This window comes from Diospyros lotus, chromosome 9, assembly GCF_014633365.1.
Source record: "Diospyros lotus cultivar Yz01 chromosome 9, ASM1463336v1, whole genome shotgun sequence".
Lineage (NCBI taxonomy): Eukaryota > Viridiplantae > Streptophyta > Magnoliopsida > Ericales > Ebenaceae > Diospyros > Diospyros lotus.
In genome coordinates this window covers 35588615-35614754 of record NC_068346.1, presented here as the reverse complement: position 1 = coordinate 35614754, position 26140 = coordinate 35588615, and the positions used below count along the sequence as shown (strand labels likewise).

At 38.8% G+C, this 26140-nt stretch overlaps 3 protein-coding genes across 3 annotated transcripts; 2 read left to right on the top strand and 1 right to left on the bottom strand.

The window, feature by feature from the left end:
• Positions 1–202: 202 nt before the first annotated feature.
• On the bottom strand, positions 203–1490 carry LOC127809213 (germin-like protein 5-1). Its single transcript, XM_052347974.1, has 2 exons — positions 1256–1490; positions 203–1013 (listed from the first exon to the last, which is right to left on the bottom strand). The coding sequence occupies exons 1-2, from the start codon at positions 1374–1376 to the stop codon at positions 475–477; spliced, it is 660 nt and encodes a 219-aa protein (XP_052203934.1). The 5' UTR covers positions 1377–1490; the 3' UTR covers positions 203–474.
• A 3143-nt stretch (positions 1491–4633) lies between these two features.
• On the top strand, positions 4634–5790 carry LOC127810424 (heavy metal-associated isoprenylated plant protein 43-like). The gene is made up of 3 exons (XM_052349914.1): positions 4634–4780; positions 4878–4953; positions 5329–5790. The coding sequence occupies exons 1-3, from the start codon at positions 4775–4777 to the stop codon at positions 5586–5588; spliced, it is 342 nt and encodes a 113-aa protein (XP_052205874.1). The 5' UTR covers positions 4634–4774; the 3' UTR covers positions 5589–5790.
• Positions 5791–24518: 18728 nt separating this feature from the next.
• On the top strand, positions 24519–25275 carry LOC127809109 (heavy metal-associated isoprenylated plant protein 2-like). The gene is made up of 2 exons (XM_052347785.1): positions 24519–24685; positions 24797–25275. Exons 1-2 carry the CDS (start codon positions 24547–24549, stop codon positions 25048–25050), a joined length of 393 nt encoding a protein of 130 aa, XP_052203745.1. The 5' UTR covers positions 24519–24546; the 3' UTR covers positions 25051–25275.
• The last annotated feature ends 865 nt before the right edge of the window (positions 25276–26140 follow it).

Below are 26140 nucleotides of genomic sequence, written 5' to 3'. Positions count from 1 at the left end.
CGTCAACACCCCATTGAGATCGTCTGGACCCAAGTGTAAAGCCACATTAGTTTGATGTTTAAGCAAACCAAAACTTAGTTTCCTTATCTAAAACGTCTGGCTTCCAAATTCAATTGGTTGGTAGACAAACAAAGCCTCCAAGGCTCGCCTACGCCTACTTTATCCAAAATGGACCCCACTAATCTTAAGAGAAACTAACACGTTTACGAGAAAGTATGCATTATACCGACAACAAAATGTCATCCAACGTTCATATAACCGACGGTTACAATATGGGTATAAAAAGTTGAAAATTGGTTTAACAGAACAGAAGCAACCCAAATTCATCTCTGGAGGCATCTTATTTGCTGTTAAGGCTATATGAAATGAAAATGTCACACAAAATACAACAATTAATGGGTTCTTGCAGGAACAATAATTATTATTGTTGGTTCCTCGACAGTAAAAGAAACCTGGGCATCAATTACTTTCAATCTACTTGGACGGTGCAAGCTTTGACTTGATCTTCTCCACCTCCTTGGTGCCAATCTGGAAGGCCTTGGTCAACACGTCGTCCGGCACGGGCGGCGAGGCGGTGAACAGGGTGGCGGCGATGGACTGGGTGCCGGGCAGCTGGCTGCTGAAGGCGGCGATGACGGCGGCCGGCTTCTTGCCGTTGTTCTGCTGGAAATGAACCAGGCCTCTGGGGAAGACGAAGATCTCACCCTTCTGGATGGTCTTGGAAACGAGCGCATTGGCGGTGGTTATGAAGCCGACGACCAGTTCGCCCTCCAGGACGAACACCATCTCTGTGGCGCGTGGATGGGTGTGCGGCGGGTTGAGGCCGCCGGCAGAGTAGTCGATGCGGGAGAGGGAGACGCCGAGCGTGTTGAGCCCCGGGATTTTCTCCACATTGGCGGCGGTCACCTTTGATCCCATTGTGTTGTTGGTGAGGCCGGGCTTGGCCAGGCCGGCGAAGAAGAAGTCTGAGGCGTTGAAGCTTGACTTGCAGGGATATCCGTTCACCTTCACCGCTGCATTAAACATGGAGATCATTACCGAATCAAACACAGAAACCATGAAAATTAACCACCAAGGTGCTAGTTTAGTGGCAGATACAGTAAACAATGGTGAGTTTGAGACCCGTGAATTGATAGGACCCCTATGGATGGCACATTGGGTGCCAATTGCCTTCACCCTTCTACTCCCAGAAAAGAAAAAAGGGGAAACCATGAACATGGAGAAGAAAGGAAAGAAGTTTTTGGAGGTGAAATACCGGAAGTAAGATCAGCCACACAGACATCTTGGAGCAATTCAGGATCTGCAGAAGCAGGGATGGAAATGGCCGCAAAAGCCAGAGTGATCATCGCCAGAGAGAGCCTAGCAACGGCAGCCATGGCAGCTGGGTGCACGTACGTGTTTATTATATTCCCAGAAAGTGAGGCAATCAAAGCTTGGGAATATAGAAAAACCCAAGAAAATTATAGGGGATCGAGATGATGGAGAGGAGAGAAAATCTGGTTTCATATTTATAAGCAGAGATGTTTGGGGACAGAGAGAGAGAGAGAGAGATTTGACTGGTGAGCCATGAACAGTTTAAATTTCCTTCTTAGACCAAAAGCAAAGGCAAAACAACCCATGAAAGGGGCCTTCCATGGCTTCCACCTCTGTTTAAATGTCTTCTTGTCATGCTGTGTTTACTATTATTAATAATCCTTTTAATCCAAGCAACCCTTGGCAGCAGCAATGGCATAATCTAATTAAGAGATATTCCATATAAAACCACAGCCCTTACTAATTAAAAATAAATAATAAATTTAAAAAAAAGAAAATTTCGATACATAAAAATTCTCTCTAAACTTTTTGTGGATCGAAATATGTTTTTGATATTTTTTTAATATTATGAAGTGATCTCGAAACGTTTTCAAAATTGTGGAAACAGTCCAAGAAATATATGTATTTTTAATATTTCTCAATATTTCGGTACAAAAAATGTTTGAAAATGTTGAAACGACACCCTCGAGGCGCTTTTGTGCATCGTGGATACCCATTAAGTTAGATTATCCCACTGCATCCAAGGGCTATCTAGGAAGTCAACGTTTATCCCATTGCTTAGGTGAAAACACAGAGGATTACAATCCAATTGATGGTTGAAGTGTCATGAGTTAATTAGAAAATTGGAATCAATTGTTAGTAACTTGCATTACAGATTAGTGGGTGGTTAGGGAACGAGTGAATAAGTAAAAAAAGGTGAAGTAAATTAGGTTAATGCCTTGTTTGGAAAGGGTGTCATTGGTTGGTGAAACAGAGCCTTTTTGTATGGTAGAATGTTGCGTTGAATTCAGGTGTCTCCCAAACCTACCCTCAACGAAGAGCAGTAAACCTCCTGTATTCACACTTTCGTTGGCAAATTAATTTGATTCATTAATGGTTGGAGCTGTAGTTGTTGCATCGTAGATGCAACAACCATACGATAGCTTTCTGGCTAAGGCCACCATCATTTTTGTACATGAATTGTGATATTTAATCTGTAATCAAGAGGCTGAATTTGTAACCAAGAGATGAAATTGTAGTTTCACCTTAAAACAGAAAAGAGGGGCAAAACTGTAATTTCACCTCTCAGGGTTGAGGGGCCTTTTTCGGGGGAAGGATGGAGGTGGTCTCTGCTAGCGGGTATGGTGTATGTGTGTGTCTCTGTATATATATGGGTCTTTTTCGGGAGAAGAGAGGGGATGGAGGTGGTCTCTACTAGCGGGTATGGTGTGCGTGTCTCTGTATGTACATATGTATATATATATATACATATGTATATATATATGTATGTGTGTAGGGGCGAATCTAAATGTGAGCTGTCCTGGGCTGAACCCAGGGTAGCTCACAAAAAAAAATTAAAATTTTAAGGCAAAACCCGGCCCAAATTTAGTTTAGCTCACCTTCAACCTAGCCCAGTCCATCCTACTCTAAAATGCTGAATCTGACCCTGTATGTGTGTGTCTCTGTATATATATGGGCCTTTTTCTGAAGGAGGGGGGGGGGGGATGGAGATAGTCTCTGCCAACAAGTATGGTGTGTGTGTGTCTCTATATATGTGTATGTGTGTGTGTCTAAGTGTTTATATATACGTGTATATATATGCGTGTGTGTGTGATTGTGTATTTTCATCTAATTTTTTTTTTTTTGTGTTAGCCCCATCGTAAATGGGCAGTCACGTATGGCAGATGACGGTTAATTTATTAAAAAAGAAAATGATTTTAATAAGAAGGGTAAAAATAAATTTTTAAATAAAAGTATTTTAGGTATATTAAAAAAGATGATTGCGAAGAGCAAAATAAATGATTGCAAATAGAATTTCTCCTAATCTTATACTTGGTATATTTATCCTATGTACACAATCTTACTTTTACTATAGGGAGGACTGTTTCTACACCTCAAATGTAACACCATAAGTCCTTTAATACTTGGTATACTTCCTATGTTACAAATCTCATATCTCAATTTGATCAAAGTCTATCTCAAATGCATTCTGGGATAGGACCCACTTGATGCTAGTCTAAAGTTGATTTTTGTACAACTCATAACACAACGGGTTCTCATCTAAAAGTGTTAGTTAAAGGTCAACCTTGAATTGATATGATCAAATAATTTGTGTCATACCTTTCTAATATAGAATAGCTCGGGCATAAGAATATTTGTAATTCTAGACAAGAGTTATTTTGGTGACCCTTTAATAATATAAATAAATATTAAAAATTATTTTGCTTGTCTTTTGAAATGCAAAATTACTAATTAAATTTTTGTATTTAAATTTTGAAAGAAAATATTTTTCAATTGATAATATAGACAAGAGAAAAAGAAGAATTGAATAAGTAAAAAATGTGAAGAGTCCACAATCAAATTTTGCAAATTAAAAAATCATCGATTTAGTTTTGCAAATTAGTGCTAATTCTCCAAACGAAATTTTTGTCATTCAAAAAATCATTTTAGCAAATTGCCCTCCCAAAATAGCGTCACTTTTTTTTTTCTTCTTTTTTTTTTTTCCCTCTCATTGCGTTATTAGTTTACACCTCACTATTTATTACTTAATATTAAAAAATAATTCGTGAACTTGGGGAGTTAGAGGGGCTCATTGTCTAAATGACACTTTACAAGTCATTGCCTAAAATTGAAAAATAATTGTGGACTTGGGAGTTGGAGTCATTCTCATCCAAATAGAACAAAAAAATAATTAGAGTATCAATTCAAACAAAAATCGTCACGAAATAAAATTAGTGATTTTGTATTTTAAAAAATAAATTTTAAATAATTTTAGAGCCCTTTTTTTTTTGAAGGTCCTAGACATAGATTTTAGCCGTGAGCCCTTTTTTTTTTTGGAGGTCCTAGACATAGGTCTTAGCAGTCTATACCTTGAGTCGGAAGTGATATGAAATTAAATGGGCACATGAAATTTGTGACCTTTCAATCACAAAAAGGCAAGAACGTTCTCATTCCAAATGGAAGCCCTAGTCACGATCAAGGCCTTTTTCCACTTGCTTTGAAATTTATTAGCTCAACTGCATAATTGTGAAGACCCTTTCTTTGCTAGCTTGCTGAGTGCTTTCTTCCCGATAGATCAAGGCAGCCACCTTTCTTTTGTATTTATTAGCAGATGGGTAATGCATACCAGCATCCCCTTGAATAGTCAAGGTCTATCTTGACCTTCTCCACAAGTTCTATTGAGTTCTACATAAATAGATTTTTAAGGTTCCTAAACTGATGAAGCCACACAATTCATTATCCAGATTAGTCTTAAACTGCCATGAAGGTAATACAGTGCTAGTACTCCACCCTTTTGCTGCATTTATTTATTCAAGTTTCCTTCTGTTGTTCATCAGTTTCTATGCATTACTACATGACTGCAGAAGACAGAGTTGAAGGTCAGCATCCCCTGCCAGAAGAGCAGGACTCAGGTACTGAAGGCGGTCGCCAAACTTGCAGGTATCGGCTTCGTCTAGCCTTCAGCTTTCAGCGACGTAGAATTCATGTTGTTTTGATCCAACAAGTTCTACGCAGGATATTGGCTGCCTAATGCAACCCTCCTCCATTATCAGCGGGCTGTAGCTAGCATATATAGGTTATTCCGGCTTGTTTCATAAGCACCCTGCAAGTTTGATTGTGAGAAGATCATAGCTTTCATGTAGGATGTTTAAGTGATGCCCAGCAGGGATGAGTCTGAATCCCTTGGTAAAATTGTCTTCAAATTGCTAGACATGCTTTTATTATTTCGAGCTAAATTTATCATTTAAGGGTTTTGAATAGAAGATTTGCTCTTTCTATTTATTTATTTTGTAATTTTAAGCACCTGTTGAACAGGTGTTGATCAAATGTCCGTGGATGGACAGAAGGGGACACTAACTGTGGTTGGGGAAGTTGATCCAATTCTAGTGGCAAAGGCAGTGAGGAAGACAGGGAGTGTGGCAGAAATCATCAGTGTTGGTCCACCTAAGCCTCCGGAGAAGAAGCCTGAGCCTGAAAAGCCTCTTCTTCTTCTTCTTCCTCCTCCTCCTCCTCCTCCTTATCTTGCCGAGGTCCCTGTCCAACACTATGGTGGCCCATACTGCTCCATTCTGTGAGGCAGAAAGCCAAGCAACTGCTAGCAGGATCTGCTGATTTCAGCTGCGAGATTGATTCAATGTTAGATGACCTGTAGATAGATTATCATCAATTTCTTGTACTGAAAAGAAGATGGTAACTAAGCTTCTTGTGAGTTGAGTTGAAATGTAAACTGCAGGGTTCAAGAATTGATTTCCAAAATAAATTTGGCTTGCAATGGAATTTCACTGCATGTGAGTGCCTCTTCAGCTACTAGAATCAGTTCCATGAGCCAACCTGAAGATGAAAACAAAATAAAAAAATGTTGCAAGTGTGGGCATATCCTGCGATTTACCTCCCTCGTGATGATTCATGGACGGGTTTGGCGAGGGGTGCGAGTGATGGTGTGTAATAAAAAAAAAAAAAATTGTTGCAAGAGTCCAAATGGGCTGCCCATTTGACTTCTTAAGAACATAATTAAATTAGCCACGAATCGGATTAAATAATGACACACTCTCTTGTATGATAGAATTACGGTTACATTGGTATAAGTTTTTTAATGATAAGATAAGTATTTAGAATTTGAATTTGTTTCAAATTCAATTGCATTTGAATTTTAACAATATGATAGGATAACGGATTGAAATTTGAATTAAATTCAAATTCCTAAAAAGATATGTCTATTTATATTTATATGATACTTATATATTGGCATAAGATCCAATGAAAATATACGACAATCATAATTAGTTTCTGATCGCTCATATGTTATCTTCGACATCACTATTCAAGTTTTGAATAGACAAAAAATGAACGTATAAGAAAGTTTTTATAATTTTCTTCCACGGAAATTATTAGACAAATTAAATTCAATTATTCTGCTGTGATTTATATATTTTACATACTATTTGAAATTTTATTAAAATATCATTTAAAATTTTATTAAAAGTTAGGTATCAGAGATTTTGTTTATTTATCTACACAATTTTATTTATTTATCTACACAATTGTGATTCGCTATTCGTTAGTAACAGTTTTAGTAGCTTCTGATATTTTTCTGTGTGAAATATTATTTTGTTTTGGGGTCTGTTTGTCTGCTCCGTTCCAGCCATGGCTAAGGCAGTCACCGATGGCCGTGTATGTCACAGCCGATGGGCCTACTGCTCGTGGGTCTTCCTTCATGAACTTTATGTGAAATCTCCGGCGTAATGGACGGCCGTGTATGTCGCGGTTCGTGGGCGATGCTTTGGTGTCGAAGGCACTCGAAGGCAGAGAGGCGTGAAGCCAGGGTTCTCCTCGCGGTGGTTGAGTCCGTCGCCGGCGACCACCATGGTCGCTGCCAGTAGGAGGTCGATGGCCGACTCTTCGTGGGTCGTGGCTCGCCGTCGTGAATGCTCGATGGCCGTGGTCGTTGTCATGGGTCGCCATGACCGCCTTCACCTCGATGACCGGCGCGAACAGAGGCATCCCATGCCGCTATTGATGGGTCGCGACGTTCATCGGCGACCATGGCTTGATGTTTTTCACCATGTCCGCGACTCATTTTTTTGTCTTCAGGGATGGCCAATGACCGATGGTGGCCAATGTGAGCTACTGATCGATCGTTGTATTTTGGGGCCAGCGGCGTCGAACGGAAAAGTGATGGGGCGGCCAGCGGTGGAGGAAGGCAGCGGCGGTGGCGCAAGGGAGCCCAACAAACCCTAAGTGATCAGAGAGGGAAGAGGATGGGCCTTGACCCACTAAGTGCTGGGGCGACCCTCTGTGTCGAATCTGGATTGGGTGGACCCAATCCATTAGGAGATCCATGAGTGGATCTGAAACTGGGCCAATGGATTTGTTCAATTGGGCTTGAGTTTGGACTTGGGCCATTTATTTAGTTAATAAATTGGACCAATTCTAACTTAAAATTATATGGGCCTCAATTTTGTATTGGGCCATATTGTTGGGTTTTTATTTAATTATTTAGATTATACTTTTGGGTTATTATTAATTAGTTTAATTTTAAGCATAAAATTATAAATTAAATAATAAATTCATTTTTGAGATTAAAAAATAATAAAATAATAATAATAATTAAAAAATCAGATTTTTTTTTTTTTTAGAATATCCAATTGTGGAATACTAATTTTTGTAATTAGTAATATTGTTTTCATGACATTTATTATGTGTTTTAATTTTTGTCATGATAATTGTTTAAATTATTCTTTTAGGCCATAAATTAATAAGTTTAATTTTAAGTCAAAAATTATAAATAGATGTGTTGTGACATATTTTTTGCTCAACAGAAATTAACTACTTCAGATGGGAGAAACAGATTCAATATCTACTTCAGATGGAGAAAGTATGGGATGTTTTGGAAACTTCACATCCCGTGCCGCATGGGGAAAATGTTTCCTTGGCAACACAGCGAGCCTATGATAAATGGCTTGAGAAAGACCATTATGCTCGTCTTGTGATGCTTGTTAGCATGCAGGCTGACCTCATGAGCCAATTTGAGCCTTACTAGACTGCTATGGAGATGTGGCAAAAGTTGAAGATCACTTTTGGTTAGATATCTGCAATAAAGCTTCGTGCTTTACAATTAAAATTTCAATAGTATGTTAGGGACTCAAGGCATAACATGGTTGAACATGTGAGAGTGATGGGTTTACTCATCAAAGATCTTCAGAGTGTAGGAGTAACTCTTACTGATGAGCAGTAACTCCTAGGGGTGATTAGATCCTTGTATGACCTTGAGCGGTCTCAAATGAAGCTCCTTATGACACAGTGAAAATATTAAAACTTTTGATGATATTTCACGTCACTTGGAGCTTGAGGCGGAGCACATCGAAGCGAATCGTGCGGCAACTTTTGTAGCCAAGGTCGACAGACGTAAGGGTTTTGGGCCTAAATGCAAGAGACAAGGATCGAGAATATCAGGTCCTATACCTAAGATTAGCAAGGGCAAGAAGGCCAAGAGAGGGGTACGTGAAAAGAAAGACTTATCCAAACTGAAATGCTACAATTGTAAGAAGAAAGGTCACTTCACTTGGGATTGTCTAGAGCCGAAAAATGTACATTTCTCTTCTTATTCCCCTTTGATTCATGTTTGCTTGAATACATTAATTGCATACTCATGTTCTAAGTGGATTGTGGATATCGGAGCAACACGACATATAAGTGTGAGAAAGAAAGGTTTGTGGGATTACCACCGGGTGCCAACGGGAACTTAGTATATCACACTTGGCAATGACACACAAGAAAAAGTTCTTAGAGTTGGTTCGTTCTAACTCAAGATAAAGAATGACAAGATTCTACTCCTGAAGGATGTTATGTATGCTCCTGGAGTCCGGTGTAATCTATTATCAGTACCATGTTTATTAGGACAAGATTATTCTTTTCTTTTCCGTGATACTGGCGTGAATATTTATTTGGACGATACATTCTTTGGTAGTGGTTTCTTAGTGAATGGTTTTTTCAAACTTAATTTGGATCATGTTTATGATAACTGTTCTATTACCTTAGTTTCTTCTACTTCTTCTATTGTAAATGTTAATTGTGATTTATGACACAAAAGACTTGGTCATGTGGCCCAAGAAAGGATGGCAAGGCTGGCGCGAGAAGGCCTATTGAGATCTCTTAGTAAAGTGAGACTCACTGTGTGTCAAACTTGCTTAGCCGATAAAGCCAAGAGGAAACCTTTTGGTAAGGCTTCATGTGCATCTTGTCCTTTGGAGTTAGTACACTCCGGCATATGCGGTCTTATGTGATAGAGTTGTAACCAGGGAGCTAATAATAAGAGTTGTGAGTTAGCCGCATTTCTAATTAATCTTGGACATATTTTGATTAATATCAGTATTTCTCTTATAATATGTGGCAATACGTTCATCTTTACATTTTACTATTTAGATGAGTCCCAAGAGTGTAGCAATGTCAATCAAGTTATGATGAAATCATACTAATGAGATCGAATGACTGATGTTTCATTCTTTAACTATTCCTGGTCATAGGACTATAGAGTAGGGCCTCTATAGTACCTTCAAGACCAGTACACACTATGCATGCTCGTAAGGATGGTAGTTGATCTCATTGACTACTTGTGTGGTGACACTAATGTAAGTGTGTAGGTGCTCATTAGTGAATGAGTTTATTGAATGACCTAACTTGAGAACACCCAAATGATAATTCTTACTAAATGTCAATTGGGAGTGCTATGTGGCGACAGGTGGTAGTAATCTCTTTTCCTGAAGTACCACAGTTATCTTATATAAGGAGTATTATGTTTTGATGCTACTGTATAGGGTCCAGTAAGATGGGTCCCTAATAGGGTCGTTATTGAGTATGATCCGAATCATACGAAGGTAAGTGAGTACGCAAGATGAAATCTATAGACCTTAGTAAGATTTAAAAGGTATATTCCCTATGTGAATGATGAAGTCACAACTCGAGGAGTCGTTGGCCAACGCAGATAGTTGAGAATTAATAAGAGTTATTAATTCGACTATATGAGTTGTGGACTTAACATTCGTACACATAGTGTTGGTTATTAGAAGTTTGACATTTTACCATACTTCTAGACTATACCGGGGCATTATGATAGAGGGATTGAATAACACTGAAATTTGTCACGGAAAGGTTCATTAGAAGTGCCATTTGCATTTCATTATGATATGATGGCCATGATACGTTGCCAGACGTCAATCTTGGTTTAAGGGCAAGATAATAATTTTACTCATGTGATGAAATAAATTAAGGATCATAATCAAAGAGTTTTATTAGGAGCAGGATTCTATAAATTGCTTTTTACCATTTTCATAGTGAACCTATAAGGTCACACACAAACAAAGAGGAGTTTCATAAAAATTTTAGTGGGACCGAAAAATATTTTTGGGGCCCATAAGAATTTGTGGATTTTTGGGGCGAGCTAGCACTTGTGAAAAAGTCCATGAGATGTTGACAAAATGAGCAAAAAGTAAAATAAGGTAAAAACCCACAATTGGGTTTGGGCCTTTGTCCAACATGTTTATAACATGTTTGGGTTTTCTTTAAATCCCTAGTTTGACTAGGTTTTGGGTTGGGCCTTAGCCTATCATGTCTAATAACATGCTTGGCTTTTCTATAAATACCTTGTTTGACTAGGGTTTGGATGATGGCTCTTCATTTTTGCCCCATAACCTCTTCGATTTTCTAGAGAGAGAAAGTTGGTTTTTGAGAAAAACCAACCATATCTCTAAGTGTTGGATTAAATCTTGCATACTTGATGCAAGGAGATCGAAGGGGCGTGCTCATAGACATCGATTGAAGCATTTCTTTGGTGTGGATCACTTATAGAAGGTGGGCAACACCTCGTGGCACAAAGATTCATCCATTTTTTATCGGACAATCAAAAGGTTTGATTTTTCGTTATATATTTATATTCTTGAAGTGATTATATATTTGCAAACTAGATCCGTTCATTTTGGGTTTCAAGATTAACTAAAGAGTTTGGTTGATCCAAATAAAATTTTAAATTTTCGTTGCGTTTGGATCCAAGAAACCTAACACTATGTGTAACACCCCACTTTCTCGGGCAAGTTATAACTTAAGACAATTTTGGGATAATAATTTTTTTCTTTTAACTAGTGCTAAACCATCTTATTCCTCATATCTATCCCAAAATTTTCATATATCTATTTCGAAAGAGAATTATCATAAACATCAAATGCGGAAGTTAGAATCGAACCTAACATCTTAACATTAATCACAAATAAGGTTATACATCATCATTCCTCAAAACGTTTAGAATTCAAAGTAGCAGAACTTAAATACATGGGCTAAATAACATACATTCAATTCTTCATTCAACCTATTCATGCACTTTGCTAAGTGCTATTTCATGCCTCATTCATCCTCGTTTTTGCTACAATCTCCATCTAAAATGTTTGAATATTCCAGGGGCAAAGCACAAGTTAGATGATGAATCATCTAAGTAAGGGAACAAAAACATATTTCGTGCATGAATGTAAAATGTCCTTTTCGATTTCATTTCGCTTTGATCCAACCGTACCTGTAACGCCTAAGATTTTTAAACTGAAATATAATGTAATACTCGGGATTTTTAGCTTATAATACTTGAGGAAATATGTCATTTCATGGGATTATAGAAGCCTTGAGACAAAGGTTCAGTTTCTGAGTCAGTGGCAAAATCGTAAGTATTGAAGTTCGGATAAAAATGTAATTTACTTAAAATCTTGGGGTATTAGTGTAATTTATCCTTTTTTTAGGGGCTAAAATACAATTAAAAAATAGCCCGGGGACTAAGTTGCAAGGGCCTAAGTGTAAATTATCCAAAAAGTTTGGGCCAAGGTGTAGTTTTTGAAACTTTAAAATATCTCATCAAAATATCTCAAACTAAGTAGTTAAAGTAACCAAATATAGCTAACTAGTTAAAGGTGTAATGTGGGAAATGTAGAAAAATCAATTAACCATGTGGGAGTAATGATGAGAAATGTAGAAAATCAATTAACCATGTGGGAGTAATGATTGGAAATGTATAAAAATGAATTAAACCACGTAATATGTAATGATGAAAGTGTTGAAAATGTAATTAAGCATGTGAGGCTCAAAATATCAAGGACACATGGCAAGCTTCCATTGGTCATTGGAAAGATAAGATAAGATCACATGATGGCTCATAATGACCCCCCTGAGGTGGCATCGCATGATTGGCCAGGGAAAAGCTTACTTAGCTTCCAAGTTTACAAAAGTCTCCAAGCCTTATCTTAAGGACATGTGGCAAGCATTTATTGGCCACACATGGAAGGTAATAATGAGGCCTCATGATGATAGGACATGTGGCAAAACATGATTGGTTGAAAATGTCTATAAATAGGCCTTAAGGTAGTTCACAAGTTTTATAAGAATTTGGACAAGGTTGAGAGAATCAGAAGAGAGGATTTTGTGATAGAGAGTGAGGGGAAAATTCTGAAAAAAGAAGAAGCAAATTTGGTGTAGAAACAAGAGCAAAACAGTCTTGCCGAAAAAGTTGGATCCTTTCCAACTAAGTTAAGGTAAGTACACTATGAACTATCTACGATGTTTAGGTATGCTCATGAATTATGTTTATGTGGTCCCTCATGTTATGTTTCAAGCAAGTTTCTTGTTCTCAAGCAAGTTATGGGACCGGGGTTTAGTAGCGCTATGCACGAAGGTTCTTACCCGTGCAAGTTGGTAGAACCTATCGTGTCCCCTTATGTTATATGTTCATGTTGCAAGTTCATGCCATGTTTAAATACGTTTGATAGTTCTCTTGTATTTATTGAGATTTGCGTAATTTCACCCCTTATGTTTTCTCCCCCTAGATGACCATGAATGAAGAGATTGGGACGTGGACGTGGAGCGTGGTGGATCATTGAAAAAGAATTTTTCAATAATTTAAGTTTTAGTTTCCTTTTGAAACAAAGTTCTTGGAGTTGAACTCTGATCTTTTCTTATATGTATGCCATAAAGCATGTCTTGGATTTTTATCTAATTTCAAGGAAGTATGAGTTTGGCTTTAAGTTCCAGATATTTTTATATATGTTATTTCTATAAAGCATCTTCGCGAAGTCTTCCTTTTTTCTGTTGAAACCATGTTTCCATGTCAAACTTTATATTTACACAAAACGTGCTTTGAATTTTATTATGTTCGAAACTTTACTTATGTTTATAAAAGTCTTGTTTCTTAAGTTTTTCTGCACTAAACCTCAAAGTTCATATGAATATTATTATTATTAAGCATGTAAGTAAATTACGGGTGTCACAATACCTTATTGCTACTCTCCATTTTCATAGCCTCCTTACCAGGTCGAGGCATATGGGTGCACTCTTGGAAGAGCAGCGGTCTCGGCCCGTACTCTCAAACTCTTATACGAATGCATGATCAATAATATTATCGTATACATATGCATATTTCATCATCAATACATGTAAATACAATCTACATGAACATATTCACATCAAGATATGACAATATGATAAAATCATTTACTTAAAATAAGCTTTTTAGGTAGAACCATTCACACATTACCTCAAAATTTATGCGTCATCTCGATTTGCGTGCCAACCTCAAAATTCTCACAAGTCATTTCAACTTAAGTCTCAAAGCATCCTAATCATCATATTTATTTAAAAAAATATTAAAACCTATTTTTTCATAATTTCTTGCATTTTCTTCATTTTTCTCTCTATTTTATCCTATTTTTCTTCAATAAATCCAAACTAAATATTTCTCAAATATTTCATTATGACAGTTCATAAAATAATATTCTTGAATTTCTAAAATTTTCTAAAAAATTTTACTTAGCTTAATTTAGCCTCTCAGGCTTACTCGATATGCATGGCATATTCTCAAAACTTGTTCAAATCCTCGATTCTAATGCACTATCTCGATTCTTGTGCATTATCTCGATTTTTATGCACTGCCTCAATTTTTGTACCCGACCTTGAAATGAGTGCTCAAACCATTTTCTCGTCAAAATCTACAGAATATTAATAAAATATCATTTTCCTATTTTTCTAGAATTTTTCAGAAATTTTTTCTATTTTCTTTCTTTTCCTTTTTTTCTTTCCCCATTCTCCTATTCATCTTCAACCTTTCTTCTTCCTCTATTTCATGCACACACAGCAGCTTTTGCTATGCCCTCCGCGCCGCAACTGCTCTACCAGCCACGCCCGCCACCATCAGCCAATGCCCTCCGTCACCACTGCTGCTGCCCGCCGCGGCTCGTGGCCTCCTTACTGGCTAGACCTTGCTGCCGCGGCCATGGTTGCCTTCGGCCACCCCACCTCCATTGCCAAGCTCTCTATCTCTTTCCATTTCCTGCTACTTCTTAATCGACCAAAACCTCTCCGAGTTTATAGAGATCTTAACCTTGGCTGCCACGCATATACACATTTATATATATATATATATTTATTTCATTATTGCATGCTTGCCCACTACGCACACATCAAGTTTGGCTAGCAAGATTAAAATCTTTGCTCCCAGATTTACTGCTCTGATTCTGCAACTCACTCTCCGATTGCATTTTTAATTTCAATTTGGCTCACTACTTGGCCTCCAATTTGCAGCCACTACACGCCCATGTATATACACACATATATATCACATATTTCTATGAAAAAATTACACATTTTAAATCTTACATTCCTATTCCAATTTTTCCTCAAATCACTCTGCAATCCCTTGTTTCAATGTCCTCAATATCCCTCGTCCCAATGCCTCAAGTGGAGAACAAAATTCCAACATGTTTCTACCATGCTCCCCACACTTATATATATATAATATATATATATCTCACCCATTTAATCCTTATAATTATTCTTTATTACATTTAAGAATTATTTAAATTACAAATACACCATTTAACACCCAATTAATTTGCATTACGATGCTTCAAATTTATAATTAATAACTTCAAATTTACTCAATAAGGACGATTTCACTCCAGTGTCCTCACCGGACTATTGATTAATTCGGAAACCACCTTAAGGTTATTCCTTACGCAAAACCGAAGTCCTCTTAAGGTTCCATTGTGTAACACCCCGTCTCGCCAGGCGTGTCACTATAAGGGTATTCCCGGGATTTCTTTTTTTTTTTTTCTCTTTAAGTTACACACGCGCGGTATTTCAAGAACAATCTTCACATGCAGAAACAAAACCCCGCGAACCCCAGTCTTGCCCGTTTAACTATCAAGATCAATAACCTAAACGAGTCTTAATACAACGCAGCGGATACACTAATACCAAACACCATAGTTCTTACATTGTATTTCCATAGCAAAATACATAATACAGATCAAATGATAAAATTGCTATATACAACTACTCGTTTACAACCTGAAATGCATGTTAAATCCTCCAAACGTTACAACGACTTAACAAACTAAGCACCATTGGCCCTCAACCGGCCACATCCTTGCCTCCGCAGCAGTTCCTGGCTGGAACATTCAACGTTCCAGGGGCATAGCCCAAGTTAGATGATAAACATCTAAGTGACGGCATAAAACAGTTCATACAATGCATGAGAGACACACGAGCATGGCATACTCAGATAAACGTAAATATGCAAGACATGTCTAACTCGAGATATCACCTTGACATACTTAATCCCTCGAATGCCCCACTGTGGCACACGTTCACCTGGTCCAACGTTAATCCCTCGGGTGCACCGTCGTGACACCCGTTCACCTGGTTTAACATTATTCCCTCGAGTGCCCCCAGTGTGACACCCGTTCACCTGGATTAACATTGTCCCAATCTCAAGCAGACCCCATCCCGCCCCATACGGACCCAACGATGCAATTAAACTTGACCCCAAATGATATGAAGATTTACACGCCATGCACCAACATTTTAAAATAAACAGTTAATGCAATGTAGCAAATATCGACACAATGATCATAAGCAAAGCCTTGTAAAACAATTTATGTCCAGGAGGGTATAACCGCTCACTAGAACTCACCACAAGCACCTAAGAACACTTCCAAAACAAGGAAAAGTTGGAATCAAACCACTCACCTCGAATGTATTCAGATCGCCTCGATCCTCGTGCAACGCCTCGGTTTGCGTGCCAAATCCCAAATGCTTGAACTTATACTCAACCTCGAGCCACAGTACTTCCTAAACACCATATTTAATTAAGGAAGCGTTAAAATCCATTTTCCTCAATTTTCCATAATTTTCTCTATTTTCTCCCAATTTTCTCCTCGTTAATTCCAAAATAATTATTTCTTCAACTATTTTCCGAAATATTTCAACACAATAATTCCTAGAATAATTAAATAAAAATATTGGAATTAAAATTACCAAAATAGCCCTTCGCACGCGCTCTCACGCGCCCTGCGCGTGGAGGCTGGCGCGTGCAGCCACGCGCGTCGTCTTCTTCCTCAAGACCCGCTGGCGACGACCCCTCCGATGACCGATCTGAGCACACCCCCTTCAAGCCCTCGACGAGTCGATCCCATTGGCACCATGTTTAGGCCGAAAGCTCGCCGGAAAAGGGCCCAAACGGCCAGTTGCAGGTGGCGGAAGGCGGTCCGCCACCTTCGATCGGCCAAACCCCAAACGGCCTTAAACGAACACCAAAATGCCTCAAACTACTCACAGAATCTTCTCCGTTTCATAAGGATCGAAAGCCCCTTATCCATTCTCATCGATTCATCCTCTAACACGACCGATTTGAGCTCCAAAAAGTCGAAACCCTCGGCCTCTCTTTTATACCCGAAAACCGACCAAAATCTAGCCAATCACCGACCACTCTTGCTCCCCAAGAATCCCACGGTCGTATACAACCTTCCCCAAGCAAGCCTCGGCCGTCCCATCGCCGGAAACGGCCTCCACGTGCGGTGGCAGTGCGGCGGCCGTTTTCTCCCTTGCGTTCACATTGCAATTTTGCTAAATTGCATTTTCACCCCCTGATTTCTTCATTTGACATTTTAGCCCCTACCAATACACCCCTGATCTTTCCAAATATACCTCTAAGGACCACAAGCTTAGCACATCTCGTTTGACCCTCGAAATTCCTGAAAAATTACCGTTTTGACCTCCCTCTGGCAGATTTAGAAAACTGCACTTAGCCCCGGCTGGTTAAATTGACCCTAAATCCATTTAATTTGACCTGAAATCGCTTAAGGGTTGTTTTATACTTAAAATATTAGTCCTTGACACGTTCCCTTGACCTTTTCAAATATCTCTAACGTCGATTCGATTTTCTCAGCCCAGTCGACAGCTGTACCGAAAACTGTTCCTGATCCAATTTATTTAATCACTAAAAATCATAATTCGAATCACTTGTCGATATTATACCATTTTCCTTGGCTATCTAAGGTCTGGGGTACTCCCTCGAGCCACTTCGGTCTTTTAAGACTGCAATAGTGTGTCCTAAAGCCTTATTCTTTTGATAATTCCACTTGTACCATTTATCAAATATTATTTATGACCTCAAATCATTCCTGGGTATTACACATTGACCTCCCGGAAGTCCTTACGATAATTCAATTTTTCAGCCAAAATCATAGCTGTATTTTACCTGTACCGAAAACGGTCTCAATTTCGATTTCTTTTAATATCATAAATCTTATCTCAGGATGCTCATTGAGATCATATAATTTTTCTTAGACATTTACACTTCGGGACATTCCCTGCAATCAATTCAGTATTTATAACTGTAAGATATTATACTTAAACCCCTAATCTTTTGATAATTTCACATATAACCCAAATTTAAATTACTCTTGAGCCCTTTAGAAAATTTATGATATTACACTATGAATGTGAGGGCACGTCATGGTGCATCATATTTTATTACCTTTATAGACGATTATTCACGTTTCGGTTACGTGTTTTTGATTTCTCACAAGTTAAAAGCTTTAGATTGCTTCAGACGCTTTGTGCATGATGTTGAAAATTAGATGGAGAAGAGCTTAAAAACTCTTTGAACCAATAGATGTCGTGAATATCTTTTTGATCAATTTAGAAGTTTATGTGAGGAAAAAGGTATAGTTTGACACCTGACAATTCTTGGCGTTCCGTAACAAAATGGTGTTACAGAACGCCAAAATAGGGCTTTATTGGAAATGGTTAGACAAGTATGGAAAGCTTGGATAGGGAGCCAGCAAAAAAGGTGTTTATTCGGTATCCTATGGGTTCAGAAGGATACGTTATGTATGGTGAACATCTTAGTGGGGGGTTTAATTGAGATAAAATCTCGGGATGTAGAGTTTCTTGAGAATGAGTTTCCAAGAATTGATGAGGTTGATAAGGACTCCCAATTGTCTGAGTTACAAGAGGAAGTGCCTTTGGTCAGTGGGAGGATTCATACAGTTAATGGGAGTAAACCCATAGATAGTACCTTGAAGACTCAAGCAATTCGATGCAGCCAATGTGGGCTTAACCCTCGTCGTCATTTTGATGACATTGAGGGAAGGGTACTTATGTGTGCCATATCGGATGACACCGAGTCGACTTCTTATGAAGAAGTTTTAACCTCCCCAAACCGAGATCAATGGTTAATAGCTGTGAAAGAGAAAATAGACTCGATGGATAAGAATAAGGTGTGGGAACTTGTCAATCTTCCACCAAATAGAAAGACGATTGGCAATAAGTGGGTCTTAAAAGTCAAATGTCGAGTTGATGGATCGATCAACAAGTATAAAGCTCGATTGGTGGTGAAAGGTTACACCCAAATGAAAGGTGTAGATTTCTTGGAGACATTTTGTAATACCTGGTATTACATGGTGATGGAAAATATATAATTTTCAGTTATTTTAAAGGGACCTCGGGTGGTCTGGGAATCCCGAAAGTCTGTTTTGAAGAATTAATTAATAAAATTTATCGAATTGACGACAAGAAAAGCCCCGGGACTTGGATGTCCAGGAAAGAAGACATGAGATTGGTAAACGTCTTGAGGTGAGGCTAATAACACTAGAAGTAGTCAGATTGAGAATAGTTTGCAGAATAATTATTGTATAAGCCTGAATGAGTGCCGGTACTGAATGGTCTTAGGGGACCTCCGAGAAGCTAATGGGACTTTAGGGGTGGTCTGATTTTGTGAGTGAGACAACCCTGAAGTATTTTCGGGTAGAATAAGGGTCCCGTGCAGGCACAAGGACGAAATCGACTTTATCAAGTAAAATCGATTATTAATTTTTGAATAAATCAAGATTTTTAGCGGTTTGAGAGTAATTAATTTAAGGGCTTGGAAGGTCTAAGTGCAATTATAAAATCTCCAAGTGTAATTAATAATTTCTTTAGTGGGATTCTTGATTTTTGGGGGAATTAAATGTGATATATATATATATATATACTTTGGATGCCCAAGCTTGCAATAGTGCCCATCTCTTTGAATCCAAGAGGAGAGAGTGTGAAGCAGAGAGTGAGAGGTGAGAGCTCGTGAGAGCATTTGGCCGAGAGGGAAGAAAAGAGTGATCGTTAGTGGATGTATACGGTTGTGGGCGAGCTGTGCAGGAAGGGGTACGACCGATTGGCCAAGGTAGCGATGGTAGCCATGGAAGCCGACCTGAAGCAGCGTGGTCGACGATCGAGGCGAGCAGCGGTGGTGTGCGGTGGCAGAGGCAACCAGCGGGGACGGGGGTGCCAACAATTGCTGAAGGCAGCAGCGACGACCGCGTGCTGGTGCAGCTGTGCGCGTGAGGCTGAGCTCGTGGTGGCGGCAACCGTTAATGGTGGAGTGGTGCAGTAGGCGACGGGCAACGATGGTAGCGCAACTAGCGATAGTCGGTAGTGGCTAGTTGTTGTGTGCGCGCAGGCAAGGTGTGTGAGGTGATGAAGGAAGAAGATGAAGAGAGGAAGGAGAAAAAGAATAAAGAAAAAAATTATAGAAAATAAAAATAAAAATAAAAATAAAATATGAAAATTGGAGAAAATAGGAAAAAATAGCTAGAAAATTCCAAAAAATCGGAGAAAATTCTGAAAATTAATTTGGGGCTCAAGGAGCGTGTCAAAAGCTCGAAAAGGAGGTTTAGAGAGCAAGGTGGCGTCCCATAAGGCGACACCGATGTGGGCATTTGGCTAGTTTTGTCCTCCAGATTTGATGAGGTAAATTAATTAATTCCTTCTAGTTATTTGCATTATGTGAGATGATGTAATGTGAATTGTTGGTTGGATTAGACCCTCGATTGGGGTTGGTTGGAAGTTGTTGATGGGTGATTTTGCGGTGTATGGCAAAAACATAGACCCTAGTTTAATTTTGTTGTTGGGTTTGTGATTGCATCTAGGGTTAACTGAGGAGGCGGTGATCCTAGAAGAGTTCGAAGTTCAGGCTAACGTTCTCGCTCGTGGCAAAGATAAGGCTTCGACCCAGGTGAGGGACGACCCCAAGGGTGGCGGCTTTGCGAATTTTTAGTAATATGGTTGAATATATGTTGTTTGCAGTATTGGTTGTGCATGTTTTATAGGTGGTCTAGTGGAGTCCTATGGCCATGGGGTAGACTAGATGCATGTTAGGGGTAATATGAGAGGTAAGTGCCTCGAACAAATGGGTTCAGAGGATTGTGATGCCTTGCCATTCATGCATATTACTTGTCATTGCATTGCTTATATTATCTTGTTTACATTCATTTGCACCCTTAGTGAGTCGTTATGACTCATGACGTTTTACCTTGTGTTGTAGATGTTGCAAGTCCATATGCAAGCAGGGATTATGTCGGGAGGTTGAAGTGGTGACTAGCGTTGTTGCCCACATTGTGAATTGTATTATCTCCTATATGTATTCATGTGGTATATATATATATATATCCTTGTGGATGAATATGTATGTTATTAGGCACTGGATGGTATTCAGTTTGTTGTAATCGGTATAATGTAGTATACGATTGTGTAGACTTCAGGTTGTTAGTGGCTTGTTGGATGGAGCCAAGTTTTATGATCAGATAAGGATTAAGGAGGTACTTCCCATAAATCCCTAGTACTCAGTAAATATTTGATGTGCTAGTTTTGTACCTGAGTCACCTTTGGCTTGTGGTGAGATGAGCTAAAGAAAGGTGGAGCTCACTCGGGTTTCTGGGTCCTATCCGCTGTTATTCTTTTTATGCTTTGGGATCAACTCCTCGAGTGGAGCGAAGGGAAGGACGAAGCATAGTCCCCACCTAGGGCGTTTTCCTTTGAAACATAGTCCATCTCTTCATTTGTTGGTTTGTTATGTGAGTAATCTGGTCGATTATTCATCGGTAGCACCCGTAGGTGGGAGAACGTCGTTACACATTTTCTCCTGTGGTGAGATTTGATTCTATTGGCATTATTCTAGCAATCGTTGCTCATTTAGATCTTGAGCTATACCAAATGGATGTTAAGACAACATTTCTCAATGGAGAACTAGATGAGGAGATATACATGGATTAACCCATCAGTTTTGTTACTGAAGGGTAGGAAGGTAAAGTGTGCCATCTCAAACGATCCATATATGGTCTCAAGCAATTGTCTAGACAATGGTATCTACGGTTTCATGAGTCTGTCACTTCCATAGGTTTGACCATGATAGAGGAAGACCACTGTGTGTATGTACAAAGGACAAGAAATGGTTTCTTGATTTTGTCCTTATATGTAGATAATATCTTATTGGCTGGAAACAACTTGGAGATGATCAACGTTATTAAGAAATGGCTATCCTCTATCTTTGAGATGAAGGATTTAAGGGAAATAAGTTATATCCTCGGAGTTAAGATCTCGAGGGATCACTCAAGAGGGCTTTTGAGTTTGTCTCAAGAGACTTACCTTCGTAAGATCCTTGAACTATTTAATATGGATAACTTAAAGCTTGTTAATACTCCAGTTGATAAGGGTTGCACCTTGAGTAATAGTCAATGCCCTAAAATAGAGGAATGAAAGAAACTAATGGAAAAGAAACCATATGCCAATGCTGTTGGGAGTCTCATGTACCTAATGAAGTGTACTCGTCCTGATATCTGTTTCGCTGTTAGGCTAGTAAGTAGATACCAAAATAATCAAGGTGAAAAACACTAGATAGTTGTCAAGAGAATCATGATATATCTATGTGGTACTTATGATTATGTCATGGCCTTCCAAGGTAAAGATATGAAAGTACGTGGTTACACTGATGCTAATTTTGGCGGAGATATAGATAATAGTGTCTCCACACTAGCATATGTTTTCACCCTTGGTGGAGGCTCTATTTCTTAGGGAGGTAATAAGCAAGATTGCATTGCTCGGTCTACCATGGAAGCAAAGTATGTGGCTAGCTCAGAAGTTGAAAGACATGCATCTTGGCTTAGTGCTTTCCTTCGTGAGCTTGGGGTAACTGCTTAGGCTGATGAACCTGTTGAGATTCGTATCAACAACATGGTTGCGATGCAATTTGCACACTACCCCAAATTCCATGATGGAGGAAAGCACATAAGAAGAAGATATCATTACATTAGAGGATTAATTAGGGACAAGGAAGTGATCTTGAGTTATATTCCTAGTGCTGAAATGTTGACTGACCCATTGACAAAGCCCCATAGCAAGAATGTATTTGAATCTCATGTGAGGCGTATGAGATTACGTAGAATTTGAATTCTATATTTGATCACTATTTATAACATTCATATTGATATGTGCTGATGGATATTTGTTATCTTATTTGATGGATATTTATTATCTTCTTTCTATTTTCATTATATGGCATTGTGTTGTTGATATGGAAAACATTGAAATAGTTGCACATGTTTGTGAATGTCATCGGGCTTGGATCAGTCCTCTTATGTGGACGATCGCCCTGACACTTGTGTGGTGTGTAGGATGAGACAACTTACTCTTGGACTTATGTGATCAGTGTAAGTGCCTTGATACATGAGGGGTATTCAATGTCGTTATTGTCGCCTTAGTATGACTAAGATGAAGCTTATTTGAAGAAATCGAATATGGATCTACTCTGAATTCTATATTAAGCCTGAGAATAGCAAGATGTGAGTACTCATGAGTTGAGTGACTTAGGCTAGTGCCTATGTGGTGATTGGGCTGACACCTATATGGAGTTTTGAGTGTAACATCATTGATTAGTGGGAGCTCCACCATAGCATGCACGTCATACAACATGCGCTTGTTCGACCGTTATAGGGAAGTGACAAGATTGTTCTCTCTCTGTCACTGCATGGGACCCTATTCGCATATACCTTCTGACCTAAAATTGTTTTATGAAGTTGAGGTTCAATTACACTACTTTAGTATGTCACCCAATTGGCCAGCAAGAAAGCAGCTAGGCAGGCCATAACTAGCAAGTGGTTGAACCAAGAGATGGATTGATTCAAATTTTAGGATAAGATAATTTATACCACATTATGTAAGTTTTGCATCTCATAGTCCAGACGATCATCTATGTGATGGTCATGAGTGCAAGAACTTCGATTGATGATCAAATGCTGTTCAGAGTTACTCTTGAGAGATTGGAAGCATTTGATTGATGTGTTATTTATTATCTAAAACATAGATGACATTGCCCTTGTTTATTTCTTTTTGCAGCAGTACTATGTTGACATTGGTGATTGTTTGATATAGTACTATTATAATTGTCATCAAGGTCGCACCCCTTGATGTTATATACGAGGAGATGAGTTGAGCATTATCTCATGTACCCAAGTGACAGATTGTTAGAATTGTGGCTATATTGGGATAATTTCCAAATGATAAGATAAGTTTTTAAAATTTGAATTTATTTTAAATTCAATTGCATTTGAATTTTAACAATATGATGGGATAACTGATTGGAATTTGAATCAGATTAAAATTATTAAAGAGATATGCCTATCTATATCTGTGTGATACTTATAAATAGGTATAAGACCTAATGCAAATATACGATAATGAAAATTAGTTTTTGATCGCTCATATATTATTTTCAATAACACCATTCGTGTTTGGACGGACAAGGGGTGGACGTATAAGAAAGCTTTTATAGTTTCATTCCACGAAGATCGTTAGACAAATTAGATTTAATTATTCCACTGTGATCCAGAAGGTATTCTGGATACTGTTTGAAATTTTATTAAGAGTTCTACAAAGCCTTTGCATCCCCGCTAAGCCACAAGTCTCAAAACTGCTTATTAGAAAGAGCAAGAAGGCATTAGCAAGCTGTATTTGTATAGTGTTCTTTATCCCAGAAAGTCAAAAGAGCCAGAAGGCGTGTGTATGCATAGAATATCAGGACCCGATGGCTTTGTTTTGGATCTTCCTTGATCACCAAAATAAAATGATTTGTTTACCGTCAGTTAGCAAACCCACCCCCAATATTTTGTTTAAGGTTGATTCCTGTCTTCTTTTCATTTACTGTTTATATCATAATTCAGATTCTCTTATCTTCTCTGTCTATCATTGTCTCTGCGTTGACAATGCATATTCTATTGGTGGTCCCTGGGTTGATGTCATCACTAAAATTGCCCAACTGTCACATGTAAGAGCCCCTATAAATAGGTTTGCTTTTTGCTCACTGCCATAAGGTAAATGCCCCATACCTCAATCCTACATCGATAAGTTTTGGTGAAATTTATGGGTCTATTTAGGGTGTGTGGGATCACCTATTCCTATTTTTCTGAACAAACAGTGATCCAGAAAACGGTGTTGAAGGTCAGCATTCACTCACAGTACTGCAAAACTCAGGTGTTGAAGGCAGTTGCAAAATTTACAGGTATTAGCTTTAGTCACTACTACTGTTTACCTGACTTATCTCGAAAGCAGCTTATTGAAATGAATACTAGGACAAGATAGTTTTAAGATTTTGATTGAACATTGAACACAGGGATTGAGCAGGTATCAGTGGATGATGTCAAGGGGACACTTACAGTGGTGGGGAAGGTCGATGCAGTTAAATTGACAAAGCAAGTGAGGAAGACAGGAAAGGTAGTAGAGATCATCAGTGTTGGTCCACCAAAGCCGGATGAACCAAAGCCCAAACCATTGACGCCCCTTCCTCCCATCTGCCATTGTATGGAATGCCAGCTTGTCGCTGTCAGCTTCGTTCCCTATGATGGTCCTTCCTGCGCCATTCTGTGACAGTTAAGTGAAGCCATTGTTACCAAGTTTGTTCATATTCAGTGTGAAATGTGTGCAGTAAATACGATCCTCCTTACAAAAGGAAAACTGGGCAAGTTAGGTAAACTGCATCCATATCGGATGCATATTTAAGGTTTCTTTGGGTTGTTTGGCTTAATCATTTCATTTGTTATGTGCGGTCAACCCCCATACTGTTCCAAAGAGATTCCATTATGCAAGTGACAAAAAAAGAATGCTTTTTTATTAATTGAACAGGAGACGAATTAAAGAAGAAAATAAAGGGAAAAGTGGGATTAGCAGCCATCTGCTGCCCCTTAAAACTATTGCAGTTTAGAACTGACTCCCAAAAATCACAGAGTACGGACTCCAAAATCCAATACCAAGAACAAGAACAAAGAGTAAAAGGACATAGAGGATGTAGCCATGAACAAAGACCCGAGGTTTCCAATGTAAGTGCTGGACCTTGAATTTCCATTCCCCTCCCTCCCCCAGGGTCATATGAGAGAAACTCTGCACCTTGCTCTGTTGCTGTCTTTACTAGAAGCTCTCTGTACTTATCAAAAGGGACTCACCATTCTTGTAGACATGGAAGGATGGAAGAGCCCACTCAGATGTCTTCTCATTCAGGGACATCTGGGGCCGCCGCAAAGCTCTTGGGTTCTCCTTGGGCTGTCACTTTTAGCATCATGATTCCAAGCTAGTACAGATCCAAAATAACTCACATTAGGCAGTGGCTGCACTGCTACAGTGCTCTGAGCATCAGACCTGAGATACATGTAATTCAACACAAATAAGCGAAAAGAACATGATATCCAGCCCAGAAAAGAAAAGAAACAGATACAGATTGTTATGGACTCACGCTATGAACCACTTTACAACTTCAACAATCTAGGAATCTCATTTGTGGTTATTAACTTAATAGATTAAATTAACTGAACAAGTTAGGATAAAAGAGTATGGGAAGTTAAGAGATTAGGCATAGGGTTCGTTTAAGGGGCTCTGATCAAGGTCTGCTGTCTGCTCTCGAAGTCACTTAAACCTTCCAAAGTAGCATCAAAAGTAAAATGTCAGTTGCATGGAGTTGACCACA

Coding starts and splice junctions, on each gene's coding strand:
- LOC127809213 (XM_052347974.1), bottom strand. CDS start 1,376: ATGGCTGCCGTTGCTAGGCTCTCTCTGGCGATGATCACTCTGGCTTTT. Junction 1,014..1,255: donor TGTGGCTGATCTTACTTCCG/GTATTTCACCTC, acceptor TGTTTAATGCAG/CGGTGAAGGTGAACGGATAT.
- LOC127810424 (XM_052349914.1), top strand. Junction 4,954..5,328: donor GGCGGTCGCCAAACTTGCAG/GTATCGGCTTCG, acceptor CCTGTTGAACAG/GTGTTGATCAAATGTCCGTG.
- LOC127809109 (XM_052347785.1), top strand. CDS start 24,547: ATGGGTCTATTTAGGGTGTGTGGGATCACCTATTCCTATTTTTCTGAA. Junction 24,686..24,796: donor GGCAGTTGCAAAATTTACAG/GTATTAGCTTTA, acceptor CATTGAACACAG/GGATTGAGCAGGTATCAGTG.